This window comes from Ambystoma mexicanum, chromosome 4p (assembly GCF_040938575.1).
Source record: "Ambystoma mexicanum isolate Mex_15411 chromosome 4p, UKY_AmexF1_1, whole genome shotgun sequence".
Taxonomy (NCBI): Eukaryota; Metazoa; Chordata; class Amphibia; order Caudata; family Ambystomatidae; genus Ambystoma; species Ambystoma mexicanum.
The window spans coordinates 690,058,706-690,074,080 of record NC_090927.1 but is presented as its reverse complement, the minus strand read 5'-3'; the positions used below and the strand labels follow the sequence as shown (position 1 = coordinate 690,074,080).

The window sequence follows — 15,375 nt, the reverse complement described above, 5'->3', positions numbered from 1 at the left end:
GTGTTCTTCCGGCGTGTCTCGTGACCCGGAACTAACGGGCACGTGACACCACATGTTCCATCTTAACCCAAAATGGCTTTCAACTCTAGCAGGCATCTTTGGGCTTGTAGACAGTAATCACGGCAGTACTGTTTATTTACTTACTGTGCAGAGCAGCTGTGCAGGAAGACGAGATAGAGGATGGCATTCCTGAGGAGTTTGGGGCATGGTTGAAGCATCCTGTTTCCCTCGCAAATCTGGGTAGTTTGCAAAGCCTGCGCTTTTCACCCTGCTGCATTTTATACGTGCGGATTGGGAGAGTTGCACGTGCACCAGACAAGGGCCAGGCCCGCCTTATCCTATCAGGTCACCCGGGAGGAGACAGTAGCTATTGTGCACCGATATCGCTTTCGAGTTTGAATGCGACCAGATTCTAAAGCGTGCCACTCCCTGATCGTGATATTCTGTTTTTTCTATTTTCTCATAAGGAAATAGACCTTTGAAAACATCAGCAGAAAGGAGTCTTAAAATGAAAGGTAAACGCCGCCCTTGTGCAGCTAAAATTTCAAAGGATTTACGGGAAATGTCAAAAAGAAGAATGAGGACTTGTCCTGGGAGAGGAGCATGAGGAAGCAAAGGTGGTGTGGCGTGAGAAAGGGCATTGACTACAACTGCTGCTGCACAACCAAATTTCCATGCCCATACCCCTAAGGTAAGGTAACATATTTGATTAAGTGCACTAACAACACAGAAATAGCTTCCTGGTGCTACGCCAGTCATTTCTGCATCAGCAGAGTCCTTAATATGCAGAGAGGTGTGTTTTCAGGAGCTTTCGAAGGAGAAGGTGATTTTCTGCTTCTCTGATCTATTGGCACAAACCATTCTGTGGCCCCATGTATTAATACGTCCACTGCAGGCATCTATGTTTGACCTTGTTGACCGCGTTGTCCTGATATATTAAAGAGGAGAGATACCTAGTCCCCTAAACTATCACCCTATCGCGATTCTGGACACGAACAGCAAGCACAGTGTTTGCTTCCATATTGTTATCGCATCTAGAATGCTGCGTGGCCGATATTGAGAGACTAGGGAAGTATCAAACAGGGTTTAGGCGAAACATGGGAACGTCGCTGAACGGTTTAATAGTGAACAGTTTGCAACATCTAGCTTGGGGAGGGAAATAGGATTCCATAAATGTTGCCTCTCTCGATCGTAATGCTGCATTTGATGCTGTGGATCGTTCCCGACTTTGGTCCAAATGACATTCATGGGGCATCCCACCCGGCCTATTAAAACTAATCATGGGGCCTTATTCCAAAACTAATATACAAGTCGGCCTGAACCATTCGGGAGGCCTTTCCCAGACTATCCCGACTGCTCGCGGGGTCAGGCAAGGATGCCTTTTAGCTCCTTCCCTGTTTAATTTATACTTGGCAGATATTGACAACTATTTAAACCATGTTGCTTTTGTTTATCCGAAATTGCATAAATTGAGATCCTGTTGGTTGGCCTATACTGATGATTACTTATTATTTGATCGCACACCAGTAGGTCTTCAATGTTTAATTAACGCATTTGTAAGCTATGTTGAAATTCATGCACTGAAGGTCAACCCCAACAAAACGAAAGTGATACAATTTACTAAATCTAGGAATAAGAGTCAATTCTTTTGGAAGATCAGGGAATAACCGATTAGTAATGTGAACTCGATGACCTACCTCGGGTTTCTGATTAATTCAAACCCTAGTTTGGTAAGTCTACATCTGTGGTTTAAAGACTGTGCCCATTGACTTACCAGCCAATTGCTCAAAGTAGATTTGAAATATGGTACATCTTCCCTGGAGCCCGTTATTTGTTATTATGAAGGTAAAATTGTGCCCAAACTGCTCTGTGGCACAGAGACCTATCCTCTGTGCGTGTTGGATTACATACCCCCTCTATCGAGGCAATGATATGGAAAAGTACTTTAAGACTACCAAGTTGCCTTCCGGGCAATGCCATCAGGTATGAATTGGGAATTGTTTCATTAAGAGCAAGGGCACAATGGAAGATCTTAGCTTTGCTGCGTAAGATCTTATGGCCAACAGAGGGGTCTCTCTATGCCGAACTTAACCTTACCTTACAGGAATATTTGATGTTATGTTATGTTAAGTGCATTTATGCAAGCGCACATACACCCAGAGGCATGTTGGCGCTGAGGAAGTGAGGCAAAAAACCACAGTGCCATAAGAAAAGCATAGTTTTCAATGTTCTCCGAAAGGCAAGATGATCAGATATGTCTCGCAGTGAAATGGGAAGGTGATTCCATGCTTCAACAGCGGCAACAGAGAAGGCACGCCCACCCCTGTGGGCTAGCCTGAACCGAGGAAGAGTCAACCGGCGGCCGGTGAGAGAACGGAGGGTATGGGTGGGTTGATAGGGAGTGAATTTGCTTTGCAAGTATTCTTCTCCCATTCCATAGAAGGCTCGGTGGACCATGCACAAAGATTTGAACAATATCCGCTGAGTGACAGGAAGCCAGTGGAGTTGTCTCAGTATAGTTGTCGCGTGAGCTCCAAAAAGGTGGACGGATAATGGAGCGAGCAGCAGCATTCTGGAGTAGCTGCAAACAGTATGGTTGTGCTTGGATCAAAGCTATCTCAGATTTGTGCACTGTTATTTTTGACACTATTAGTATTTCTGCAGAAGAATTAGTGCGTAACCCAGTAAAAGTTAAGTTAACTCTTTTTCATCACGATTGGATTAACACCTTAGAATCTTTGCATTCGTACCCTTCGTTAGTCGATTGACAGGGTGATCATAACACATTGGGAATCTTAGACCTGTATCTTAGTATTTATTCTGATAAAGTATCTAGGTCCATCTTCCTTCGCTTTCGTTGGAATTTGATTCTCACCAAGCAGGTTCTGGTGAGATCCAGTATGATTCCGTCAGAGCAAGTTTTTTGCTGCTTCTCTAATTTGGCTGGACACTGTGAATCTTTAATGCATTTGCTGACAGCATGCACTGCTTTAGTATGCGTGTGATCCTGATTCTTTGATGAAATACAACATCTATTTACAGTGTCAGAGGATAATCAAATCTGGTCTATCTGTTTATCTGGGCGAACTACCTCCATTGTAATTGCTGTTACTGGTTTTATAAAATCTTTGAACTTGAACTCACAGTACCAATGACCGTTAAGGAATTGTAAGTATTATTATGTGTTCCGACTGACAGCTTCTGTTGTTAATTCATGGAATTTTAGAAATATTTTGTAATAATTTGATGAATGAGAGTAACACAGGTTTCTTTATTTAATCATGTTTTTCGGACTGTTAGTCTGTTCTGAATTGTATTTTTTGTATTTTATGATAAAATATAAAATTGAAGTTCTTTCTCTCTTTTATGATGATAAATGAACAGTGTATTTTAAGATGTTGTACTGAAGGTTCCTTTTATCCAGATGTTATGTCAGTTTAAGCTCTGTACGCTATGTGTATGTATTGCTGAAGTTTTATGGTTTGTATAATATTAAAGGTTAGATGTATTTTTAACCATAAAATAAAACAAATAAAAAAAGGTTTGGCCTCAAGGTCCCGCTGCTGATCAATCTGACAGTCAAGGTCACGCAGGACCTTAGTTACTGGCTTGTATGGTTCTTGAACAGGTGGAGTATTTGAGAGGCAGAAAGCATGAAAACAAGGGATCGTAGGCCCCATTTGTAGGGTTACTCCACTGTCTCTCCCAAAACAACCCTTGTCAAAGGTCATAGGGCTGCGTACAGGGTTGTTGGGACTTGGTCTGCTGGTGTTGTCCTTTGTTCCTGTTCCACCTGATTAGCTGTATGTTGGAATGTGGTGTGTGACTGTGACTATGAGAAGTCTGTGGTCTAGAGATTCTATGAGTGTCAGTTGTCAGAGTGACGGAAGGCAGAGAAGGGGCTGGTGGATGTTTCCTCACGTAATGTTTTGTACCTGTGTATCCTACCTACCCTGATGTGTACCTTTGAACCAGTAAAGGATTTACCTTAACCATGTGGCTCCTGGCTCTTCTATCTGGAAGGGGCTTTCTCTTCATTCACGATGAGGAAAAAGAACCAAGGCCAGAAAAGCAAAGAAAAGAGGTAGAGCTGAGCAACTGACTGCAACACTGAAGGTACTGTGCTGGAAGAAGTACAGAAACATCCACCGGCCTGATGTTCCACTAATAAAAGGGGCTCTGCTGGCACGTAACAGTTAGTGCAGCAGAGTGTCTGGAAGCGGCAACTCGTGTCTGTGTCTTACTTTTGTGCCTTTGTTCTCTGCGTGATTGCGGCCTGTCCATGCAGCCCCAGCCTGGGTGCCCCCAGGACCGAGGCTGCCCTAACTGGGGTGATCCCCAGTCCCATGGTCTCCAGTCCCGGTGATCCGGGCCAAGCAGGGAGCCCCCTGCAAATTTGTGGCTGTGTGTCCGCAGCACCAGTTTTGTGTCTGGTGACCCCGACGCTTCATGTGGCTCGCCCCGGTGACCGGAGGCGGGCCACCACATTGGCGACAAGGGCGGCCTGGGCCCTGCACACTGTTGCAGTGTGTGGGCTGCCGATAGCTTGTGGTGTGCATCGACACGTGGCGTTGGTGCAGAGGAAGTAAGAGGTGTCCACCACGCCGGAGGCAGCCCATGGACCTCGTACTGTGTGTGGCCACGGGTCGCCTGTTGCCTGCGAGTGCTGCTGTGGTGCCGGCAGCCGCCGAGCAGCGGTGGCAGCCCGGATCTGTTGCAGCATCAGCCGCGTCAACAAAGGAGCTGCCAGGACCGAGGCTGCCCTAACTGGGGTGATCCCCAGTCCCACGGTCTCCAGTCCTGGTGATCTGGGCCAAGCAGGGAACCCCCTGCAAATTTGTGACTGCATGTCCGCGGTGCCTTCACTGTGTCGGGTGATCCTGACAATTCATGTTGCCCGCTCCGGTGACCGGAGGCGGGCCACCACAGGGCTGCAATGTGTTATTGCCGATAAATCCTGGTTTGCAGGGTAGCAAACACTGTGAGCAGTGGCTGTGAGGGGCAGCCAAAAGTGTACTAGCCCGGCGAGGGGTTGTGGCAATACTGACCATCTCAGTGAGCAGCCGTGGGAGGCTACGGGGAGGAGCAGCAATGTGCATGCTGCAAGGCGCAGCTAAATTATTTACTAGAGTGTTGGAGGAACTGCAGAGCTGTGCTGGCTGCCGAAAGAACCAGGAGGAAGCGCGGAGATCGTCTTCTGTGTTGCAGCACTCTTAGGTGGAACATCATCCTGAGGTGCTGTGAATCCCAGTGGGGCTGTGCATCATTTGTCGGAGCTCGGCAGCTCCGTTCTCAGTGGGGTCCTGCTGGGTAATGATGACATCAGTCCTTCGAATAACGGCCACAATGTCTGTACGCATTTCAAAGGTTCCTTCCTCTAGTGTTTAGAAGTGTAGAGAAACAGGAGGGAAGAGAACATTTTCGCCATTGGGTGATTCCATGATGCTGTTGTGTCCTGCTTTGAGGTGCATCGAAAGCAATCCCGGTCATCCCAAGAGGCTCTGACTGTCTGATGGGGCCTGCTCTGATACAGAGGAGCCATTTTTAGCAGGCTAACTGCTTTAATGATGTGGTGCAGTGTGGCCCACTCAAGTACTTGGTGCAGGAGATGGGCACAGCGTATGGTGATATGACTAACTCGCGGTCTGGCAGAGTGAAGAGGTACTGTTGTGAGAATTTTGTGAATTTTGTGTTGTGCCCCATGTGTATTTCTTCGAGAGAAGAGGCTTTTGTTCATTGGAAGGAGCCCTTGGGCTCTTGCAGGTGTGGCAGATCAGACCTTAGCAACCCAGAAGACAGAGACCTAATGATTCTTGAAGAACGCAATCCTGATTTTGTTGCGTTCTTCAGGGATCTCAAGAAGCATAGTCATGAGCAGTGATTCCTTTTAGATGTCTTTTCATCTAGTTGTCATGTGAGGCCGGTTTGGGTTTCTATGTTCATGTTTGTGTTTCAACTGCATTTGAATGAGGGGAACTGTGAGTGTGATGGGGCAGGATGGAGGAGAATGGTGTGGCCTCTGTTATTGGGGGTTCCTACTGAATTAAAATGTTGTTTGTTCTAACAGTTTATTTCAGGTTATGCCATCAAAGTTGAAATCATAGCTAGGACATGGACTTGTTAGTTAGTTGTCAATGGGGGTCATTCCGAGTTTGGAGGCAGCCACGGTGCTACTAGCACCGTGGCTGCCTCCAAACTCGGGTCCGGGTAGGCAGAATGGGGATTTACCGGGACATTCTGACCTATGCGGACCCGGTAAGTCCCCATGCCGAATACCATTCCCCATTCCCATTCGAGCCCCCATAGGGCTCAATGGGAATGGTGAAGGTGCTAATAACGCCCCTGCAAATAGCAAGTCCGTTATTTGCTCCCTGGTCCCCTAACGGGACCCGCTAAGGACGCCTGTGTTCACCTGGGCTTTTTTTGTTTGTTTAAAAGAATGAATGATGGGAGATCAACCTCCGAAAATATGTGGGGTCATTCCCACACATATTTGCTACGCTCACCGCACAGCAGAAAAATAGTCATGTACTCTGGGAGGACACAGCATACCAGCGCCTCGTGTAGCTGACACCTGACAGCCACGGGTACATAAAATGCCTTTGACCACGGGCAGCCTGATTAAAAAGGCCCCATGGATTTGCATCTCCATTGTCAAACCTTGCTGGTGGAAGCAAATACTGAAGAATGTTAGATAGCTGGCCTCAGGGAAGGCCTGGGTGCAGAAAGTGACAATGGAGACCAGACGCCAACACCTCTTTGTAAAGCAATGTGTCAACTTGGTACTAACACCCCTCCTTGGTATGAAAGGGCCGTGAATGTCCTGTCTGGAACCACTCCTTTCAGAGCAGGGAAGTATGTGAATTGTAGGAGACAAAAGTCTGCCTGCAACCCCCTACTTCAGAGGAGGCCCATGTTGTGATCAAGAGTCGCACAGGGCTCAGTTAATTTGGGAGACACTTTGATGTACAGCACACAGGAAGATGGGTGGGTATATGTTGTCATCCTTCGCCTGTCTGTTGCCAAGCGCTCTGATTATGACCTGAAGCCTCCCTGAAGATTGTTGGTAGAGACCCAGGATTGGCTCACTTAAGTTAGGCTTGGCCTGCACCAATGCATGGGCCCTGTGTGGCTTTAAAAGAGGGCTGAGCCCCTCACTAATCAGATCATCTGAAGACTTTGCAAGGAGTAAGAAGAAGGACCCATTTGGACCTGAGCTGAAAGTACAGTCTACTATACATCTTCTGCCAGTAAAGGAAGCCCAGGAGTTCCAAGAGGGATGCAACATCCCTCCCCTAAACATCTCCCAGGGAACAGAAGGTGATACCGGACTCAGAGAACCTGTCCAGCAGCTGCAGAACTGTTACCCAGCCAGCACAGAGCGTGCCCTGCTAGGTTCTGACAGCAACCATCCTAGTTGGGAAGTGCCGGAGAGTCTCTGGACAAAGGACAAGGCCGTTGCCTGCTAACACCCTCCTGAGCTTTGGGCCGTCCGCCTTGAAAGGACACAAGCCCTGCGAAGAAGCTAGGATGAGTGCCACACACGCATCATCCAGTGTCCATCTTTTTAAGGACAATTTCAAGACAGTCGAGTCCTCAAACTGCATCCGGCTGCACCGCTGACTGTTGTCACACCGCAGTCACCAGAACAATCCGAGGTGCCTCGAACAGCGTTCCAGATCCACCAACCAGCACAGAGACAACGATTCTTGGCCCAGAGCCACCGCGCCGGACAGCCTGCAGATGTCGTCCATCCTCGCTTGCCGAACTGCCAGCCGCCTGGTACCTGCAGCTGTCTCCCACCACTAACACTGTCTCACAGGCTGTGAAATGCCCTGGAACCACCTCAACGCTGTAGAGCACCAAGAACTTCTTCAGCACCAGGTACATTGTGGTTCTGCCCAACCCGCCCCCCCCCCCGGTCCTTCTCTGATGGCCCATAGAGACAGTTACGACCCTTTGCCCGTTTGGTGTTGAAACCAAATAACCTTGTACAATAAGACTGATTGCTTCTCCAACTACCCTCCTGTCAGTATGCAGAGTGCATTCCCTTTCCTTTGTGAAACTGTCTGTTCTCTGTGTTCCTTTACAGTGTGGGTTGTAATTTTAGTATGCTGGAAATGTCTGTTGTAGTATTAATAAAGTAGATTTTTTTTTACAACCTTGACTGAACAGTCCATTTTATCATTGGGTAATAATTGCATTTTCACTGTGTTGCAACCAACCAACGATCCACGACCTTGCAGAGACAAGCCTGACGTTCCGTCCATGTTACCAAAATTGGAAAAGAAGGTCCTATAATTCACTTGTATTCCAATCTGTTTGGATCCCTCCTGGTGTACTAGAGGTGTGGGGTTGATTGATGGTTTAGAAACCGATATTCATCCCTGTACCACTGGGGCACCGGAAGTTGATTCGTCCCACTGTGGGCCTGACCTTTATTGTTTTGTTTGTGGTGCAGTGTCCACAAGTAGTGCCTGTCCTGGCCACAGGCCACCCTGGTTGTAACAGGTCACCTCTTCCTTACCGTAAGGGCAGGAAAAGTAAACCTAGAAATTCCCCCCTTGCCGGGAGAATATTCTGTCTGGTGGGATGTCATTGTCACTGTCTCTGTCAAAACAGTCATTGGGGATTGGTCTTATCAGTTCATTACCTAGATCCATGGAAAAATGTTGGTCATCAACCGCCATTTCATTAATGGTGCCTGCGCCGAGAATGATACTACTAGAGTCGCTGTTATCCATCAATATTGGAATGGTGTTATGTTCTACATTGACTAATGGTGTTGGGTTTAACCCCAACCCCTGCTGTTGGAGATGGGCGTTGAGGTGTACATATGTGTCACAATTTTCCAGTTTCTGTCGTCTTTTAATTTATATGCAATGACATTCCATTCCATTGAATAGCCATTTCGTTGTATATAATTCGATGGATCCATCGAAATTAGTGGTGTTAGGGTTGGGGCTAGGGTTAGATTAGGGGTTAGATTATGGTTAGGGTTCGGGTTAGGGGATTGCGTTGGGTTAGGGTTAGGGTTGGAGCTAGGGTGGGTTAGATTAAGGGTTACATTAGGGTTAGGATTAGGGTTGGTGGTTAGGGTTGGGGCTATGGTTAGATTAAGGGATACATTAGGGTTAGGGTTGGGGCTAGGGTTAAGGTTAGGCATGGGGCTAGGGTTAGATTAAGGGTTACATTAGGGTTAGGGTTGGGGCTAATGTTAGGGTTAGGGTTGGGGCTAGGGTTAAATTAAGGGTTACATTAGGGTTAGGGTTGGGGCTAGGGTTAGATTAAGGATTACGTTAGGGTTAGGGTTAGGGTTCGGGGGGGTTTGTGTTGGGGTTGGGGGGGGGCGGGTGGGAACCACCCAATATACAAAAAAAAATTGAAGCGTTACACAGAGCTGACCAGTGCCGAAATGTGAGCACTGGACAGCTCCATGTATCGTTTCAAAGTTACAAAAAAAACATTAAAATGCTATCTTTTACATGTAAAAGTGCATTTCTATTGAAACCAGTCCATTTATCTTTTCGATGGACTGGTTTGGATGGAAAGGCACTTTTCCATGTTAAAGATAGACTGTCGATGCTTTGGCATAAAATGCACTTTTTTAGATGTTTTGGTATGTCGTTCCTTTTTTTCCGACGGAATGACTATAAACCTGGTGACTTCCTCTCCAATTTGAACTTCAACTGCATACGGCAACAATTGGGCTACCCGAAATGCTTTTTCTGAATCATCAAATCCCATGGGATTGCCCCGTAGTCGGGACCAGGCTTTGTGATTTATCAGGTCCAAATTAATGGCAAAACGATTGAGAATGTCACCGCCTAAATAGAATGCAGCAGGGACATCTCGCACAACCCAACATTTACGTTCTACGCTTTTGTTTCTTATAGGAATTTTGAGCATGCACCTGCTAGGCAGGAGATGTTTGGAATTGGGAATGGCTGTATCTTTTGGGAGCTTTCGGAACATGGCTTCGCTGTTGATGCTCTTACCGTTGTTCATGCATACTCAGGCGAGAACAGCCTCCTTCCCCTCATTTAACTGAATAGGGATAAACAACTGTTCTCTTATTTTCTGAATGTCAGCTAAACTTTGAGTTGGTTTCTCCTCACATTTGACTATAGAATTGGGATTTTCAGATTGTGAATCAGTATAAAATTTAAAAGTATTTCCTTTCAGTGTGAAAGGCCACCAGAAACTGGAAAGAAGGTTGATTTTCAGGAATGGAGAGGAGTTCCCATCACCAGTTTGTTGTCCTACAGCAATTACTGTCACATCATGTATTTGATCGTTCTGAAAATGAAACTCAATATGATCAAGTTTTTGTTCAACCATGTGGCATGTGGCATTTAAACTAACATGATTGAAACTCTTTTTTAATTTTATTGGCCTGTTAGTCTGAGTTCAGAGGACCTTGTTCACACAGTCTATTAGGTGTTACGCTCACCTGGTATCCACGGGGACACCACCCAGCTGTGGGGACTCTGGTATCCTTCTCAGCCGCTCCCAGGTATGATCAGCGGAGAAGTTCTGCCTGGAATACAGGTGGGCAATGTTCAAGACTGGGCAACTGGGGTAAGAGCCTCCTAACACCCCATATGCCCGCAGCCCCTCCCTGGACCTTTCCTCACCTTGTTATGGGTTTTGGCGTGCTCTCCGTCCTGCCTTCTTGGCAGGGGCGCCTTGTCCTTTGTGGGCGAGTGCGATCTAGTTACTTCACTGATGCAGGCCCTTTTGAGTCTTTCAGGTAGGTCTTATTACTGTTATACTTGTATGCCTTTCTTTGGTTTAAGTAATGTCTTTTCTCTTTCCTTAGGTGCGCGGAAGTTCGCTGTGGAACGTTGGCTGAATTGGGACTCGCCGGTATGTGATGGTGCTTCGAGAGTGCCTTGATGCGGTAAGTAGGCGCTATGCGCAGCGCTATGATGCCTTGCCTTGCTAACCTGTTGTCTTTTGTTCCTGTAGGTTGCGGTACTCACCAAGAGCAAGAAGTCCCAAGGCGATGCTGGTCGATGGGCGACTCGTGAGGTAAGCTGCCGGCATGATTGTAAAATGTCTAATGGCCTGTTTCTCTCCTTTTTTCAGATCCGTCGCTCCGGAGGCTCGCTGTTCCTTGGATGCTGTTTGCAGGAGTGGAGGGCAGCTAGCAATGGAATCACAGGTAAGCTGCTGCTATTAACGATGTCTTTTGTTTTTCAGATGCTGTTCTTCCGAGGTTCGCAGGTGCAGCTGAACATAATGAGCGTCACGTTGCAGGATTGCAAAGTAACGCGAAGCGTGTCCTTCAAGTCGGGTGTGGTTTAAATAGCTTCAGAAAAGTAGTCCAGGTAAAGTAGTTCCTAGGCTACCACACCCAAAACACTATGGAACCAAGCTATGCGGGTGCCTCCATGTTGGCTGGCACTGGAAATAAAGTAGTCCCAAAACACAAGTCCTCACGAAGTATGAGCCTGGCGCGAACGGCGCCAGGACTGGCCCCAAGAGGGCTTCAGCAAAGGATGCCTGAGTTTGTTTGAGACCCGATCCAAGGCCCCTCTTGGCCCATGGGGTGGCCAGGGTTTTTTTTATATGGATTGTGACATTAGGGGGGACAACCTACGCAGGATGTCATTCCCTAGTAGATAGGGTGTGCCCTCTGGAGTCATGACTATGACTGCATGTTTCACTTTGTGTTGCCCAATTTTTATTTCCAAATCCGCAGACCCCTTGACAGAAATTTAATTCCTGTCGAAGTTCTGGAGTTGTCCATGAAGAGAGGTGAGAGGGATTTGGTATCTCTCCCCCTTTCTGAATTTAGCTGCTCAAAGGCCCTTTTTGACAGAAGAGTGGCTTGGGATACAGTGTCCACCAGCACTCCAAATGCACATTGCCCTTGCACTTGGACCGGGGCATAAAATCTACCCTCCTTCTCCTCAAGTGGGCAACGGTAATGTGCATTTTGGGCAAGCTGGGTGGTCAATTTCCTTATTCTGGACTCCGACATAGGGATAGTTTGGGCATAATTCTGTGTTGGAGTTCGAGAATCTGAAAGCAAAATTTGACATTCTGATATTTGGGGAGTTTTGGGCTCCCCTTTTTCTGATTCTGGGTTTCCCCCGCATCCCCTTTTTGGAGGCAGTCATGAGAATTGATTTGGGAAGTTTGGGAATCCTCTTTTAATACTTGGTTCCCTAGATGCTCATTCTGGGGTACAAGGATGGACGATTTTGAATCAGGCCCCACATCCACCCAGTCTTCATTTAGATCTCTTGAGACCCATTTTTCTTTGGGGGGAGTTCCCCCGTCACTGAAGGAGGAGATGGTTTTCCCAGAATCCTCTGAGGATTCTTCCCGTTCAAACTGGAGGACACTAACGTCCTCTACAAAATGGGCATTTTTGAGGTCTTTATTTCTACTACCCACCCTCTGTTCCCTGGTTTGCAGTTTTTCAGGGGTAAGAGATTTTTGTTCTGGTTCCTGGGTGTCCAGGGCTTTTCACGAGTGAGGAAGGAAGCTTCCTCTAGGTCCTTACATCCCCCTTCCCACCGGGCCTCCTCCTCTGGAACCGGTGAGTTGTCAGGGTTCTCTCCCCGTCATTGTTCTGGGGTACCAGACCCTTGGTTTGTGGGGTTCTGAGCCTCCATGTTCATCTGAGGGTTCTGTTGAGCCTGCAACATGCGACCCAGATCCTGGGTAAGGTTCTGGACCTGCCGCTCCAGTTGGGACACCCGTTCCGGCTGGTACGGGGGTCTCTGTTCAAATCTAGGTGGATCACAGGAAGGGTAACTATCCCTTCTCCTGTAGTACCGTGGATATTTTTAATTTTGGTAACCCTCCACCCTTGGCCTCCCCTCTCCCGGATTGGGTTGTCTGGGCTCCTGAAAGCAGGGAAAGAAAGGAGCCTTGTCCTGCATGTTGGGGTTTTGTGGGTACCGGGGAAAGAAACTTAACCTAGCATTTCGGGGAAGTTAGGGCGGAAGGTTCCCAGGATGGTACTTACCTGATTGGATCCCCCCCTTGGGCTGGAGGAGTCCATACATACCCCAAGATTGGTTGATTGCCCTTGTATCTGGGACTTATATAATCAGGGGAGTTAGGGGTCCGACTGGTGGGATTACCTCCCTGGCCGCCACCTGTTTGTGATTGGCCTGAAGGGCTTCTAGATCTCTGATTTTGCTTATTTTGAGTAGGTACATTTTTAGGCTCCCCCATCTCTAGGTCTAAAATGGGGGCAACCTTCACCTCTGCTACCTTAGCAGCAGCAGGGGTGTTGGCTGGCTCAGGGTTTTTGGCCTGATTTTTGTTTTCTGCAGGTTTTTAGACTTCATAAATGCTGATCGCCTGCTCTATGACCCAGTCCAGAGATCTTTTATCGAGGATGTCCCTCACCAGCTGGGTCATAATATACTTTGGGAGCGCAAGAAGGAAGCTAGTTATAAACTCCGTGCTATCCATGCGCACCCTTCTAGTGGTTTGTGCAAAGGCGCATTTTAGCTCCTGCACAAATTCTCGTGGGGCCTGATCTTCCCTGCACTGCAAATTGTAGGCCGCTTTGCAAGCCTCTTGGAGGTTTCTGTGGGTGGAAAAGTGTTTCAAGATGGCCGCCCTGTAGGTGGACCATCTTGAATGGTTCTGGTCCTCCAGTCCAGCAAAGAAGTTGGAGTACTCTGGAGAGAAGGTCCATTTAACATACTCTATGCAGTTCTGGTTGTCTTTAAGGTGAAAAGTGTCCATCATATGCTCATAGAGTTCCAAGTGTTCCCAGACAAAATATTTTGTGTTTTGGTGGTTTGGGGTTATGAAATTCCTAATGGCCTTAATTTGCCTAATGGGATCCTTTGTCATAACTCTCTTGAGTTTATTTGCCTTCTTTGGCTTAGTCACCCGAGTCCACTCGCCCTCAGACTCAGAGGCGCTGCTACTTGAGGTCCCCTCATGATCATCTAGGCGCTCCCTGATTCTATGAGCTTGAGAGGGGCTCGCAGAATGGTGGGGCCTATTTTCTTCACTCCTGCGGCGCACAGAAAAATAGTCTTCTGACTCCTCCCTGCTCACAAGGTTGGCAGAGTATCCCCCCGACTGCCCTGATTGGGTGGTGGTCTTCAGGATGTTCTTATGGGGCCTCTTTTTCTGTTATTCCTGAGCAAAATGAACCAACTGGTCCCTTTGGAGGTAGTGCTCCTCCAGGTCTTATTCCCTCTTATAGGAGGTTTCCTGGTCAGAGACATCAGCCTTTATATTTTTGTACCTGCATAGGGATGCCCTTCTATACATTTCTGGGGGCCGCTGACCTGTCAGCTCCATTATCCTTGGCCTATTAAATTCTGATGGCCTCATGGTTTCCGGCTCATGTGAACCGGTAGCCGTGAAGTCAGTAGTGCACACAGGATTAAATGGGTGTGAGTCCCTTAGTATAGAGGTAATCATACAGTGATCAGGTGATGCCCTGTTCCTCTCTACCTGTTCAGGGTCCCTCCAGTTTGTATTAGATCTAGGATACTCCTTCTCCAACCTCGCTAGTTTTTCTTTCTCAGCCCCTATCTCTTGAGAAAAGGCAAAGATCTGACCCTTTTGTTCGGCTATCAGGGTTTTACTAGCCTCTATGACCTGCTCTTGCGCTGCCACTTGTTTGTGGAGCCCATCATTCTCTTCACAGAGGGCCTTGTTATCTCTTTGTGCTGCCTGTATAGTTTGGGCACCCTGGGCCAATTTTTGTTGCAGGAGACTCACCGCCTGAGTTTGTGCATTTTTGGTTTGGGTATTCTCTTCCAGAGCACCTTCTGTCCGTCTGGCCTGCTCCAGTAGATTTCCATATTCTGTTTTGAGTTCATTTAGTTTCTGGAGGCCTACCTCACTTCCCTGTAACTCTGTTTTAAAATTGCGTATTTGCTGGCATAGGGTGTCTTTCTCCTGATTTAGGGTGTCCCTCTGTTCAGCCAGGTCATCCCTTTGTTTCTTGATGGTATTTAATTTTTGGCGCTCTTGATCGGAATCTGCTTGGCAGTGGAGTTCTTTTGCCCCGAGCAGCTCCTGTTATACGTTAATTGTTGAGTCAGTTTAGAGTTAACCTTTTCCTGACACTCTATTTTTACTGCTTCTAGTTGGGCCATTATGTCCCCACTATTCTGCTGTTGGAGAGCCAAGTCCTCTTTTAGTTTTAGAATGTAAATTCCAGATTCCACCTCCAAATCGTGGCTTTTTTGTTATTTTATTCTGCTAATTTTAGTTCCGTCTGGATTTTACTTAATACTTCATATTTATTCTGTGCAAGAGTTGTGTTTTCCTCATGCTTTTCCCGTATCACTCCCATGTGGAGATACATGTAGGCCGTGATTCTGACGATTTTAATTTGCTCCTCTTTAATTTTTGGGGTCATATATAACTCACTCA

The 15,375-nt window shown here is 47.2% G+C and overlaps 1 protein-coding gene across 1 annotated transcript in view; it reads right to left on the bottom strand.

Moving 5' to 3' along the window:
* LOC138453420 (CD109 antigen-like) overlaps positions 1 to 274 on the bottom strand; it is a 1,060,964-nt gene extending 1,060,690 nt beyond the window's left edge. Inside the window, exon 1 of the mRNA XM_069606254.1 lies at positions 145 to 274. Within this exon, the coding sequence (XP_069462355.1) occupies positions 145 to 218 (74 nt within the window). The 5' untranslated portion in view covers positions 219 to 274. The remainder of the gene's footprint in view (positions 1 to 144) is intronic.
* Positions 275 to 15,375: the final 15,101 nt, after the last annotated feature.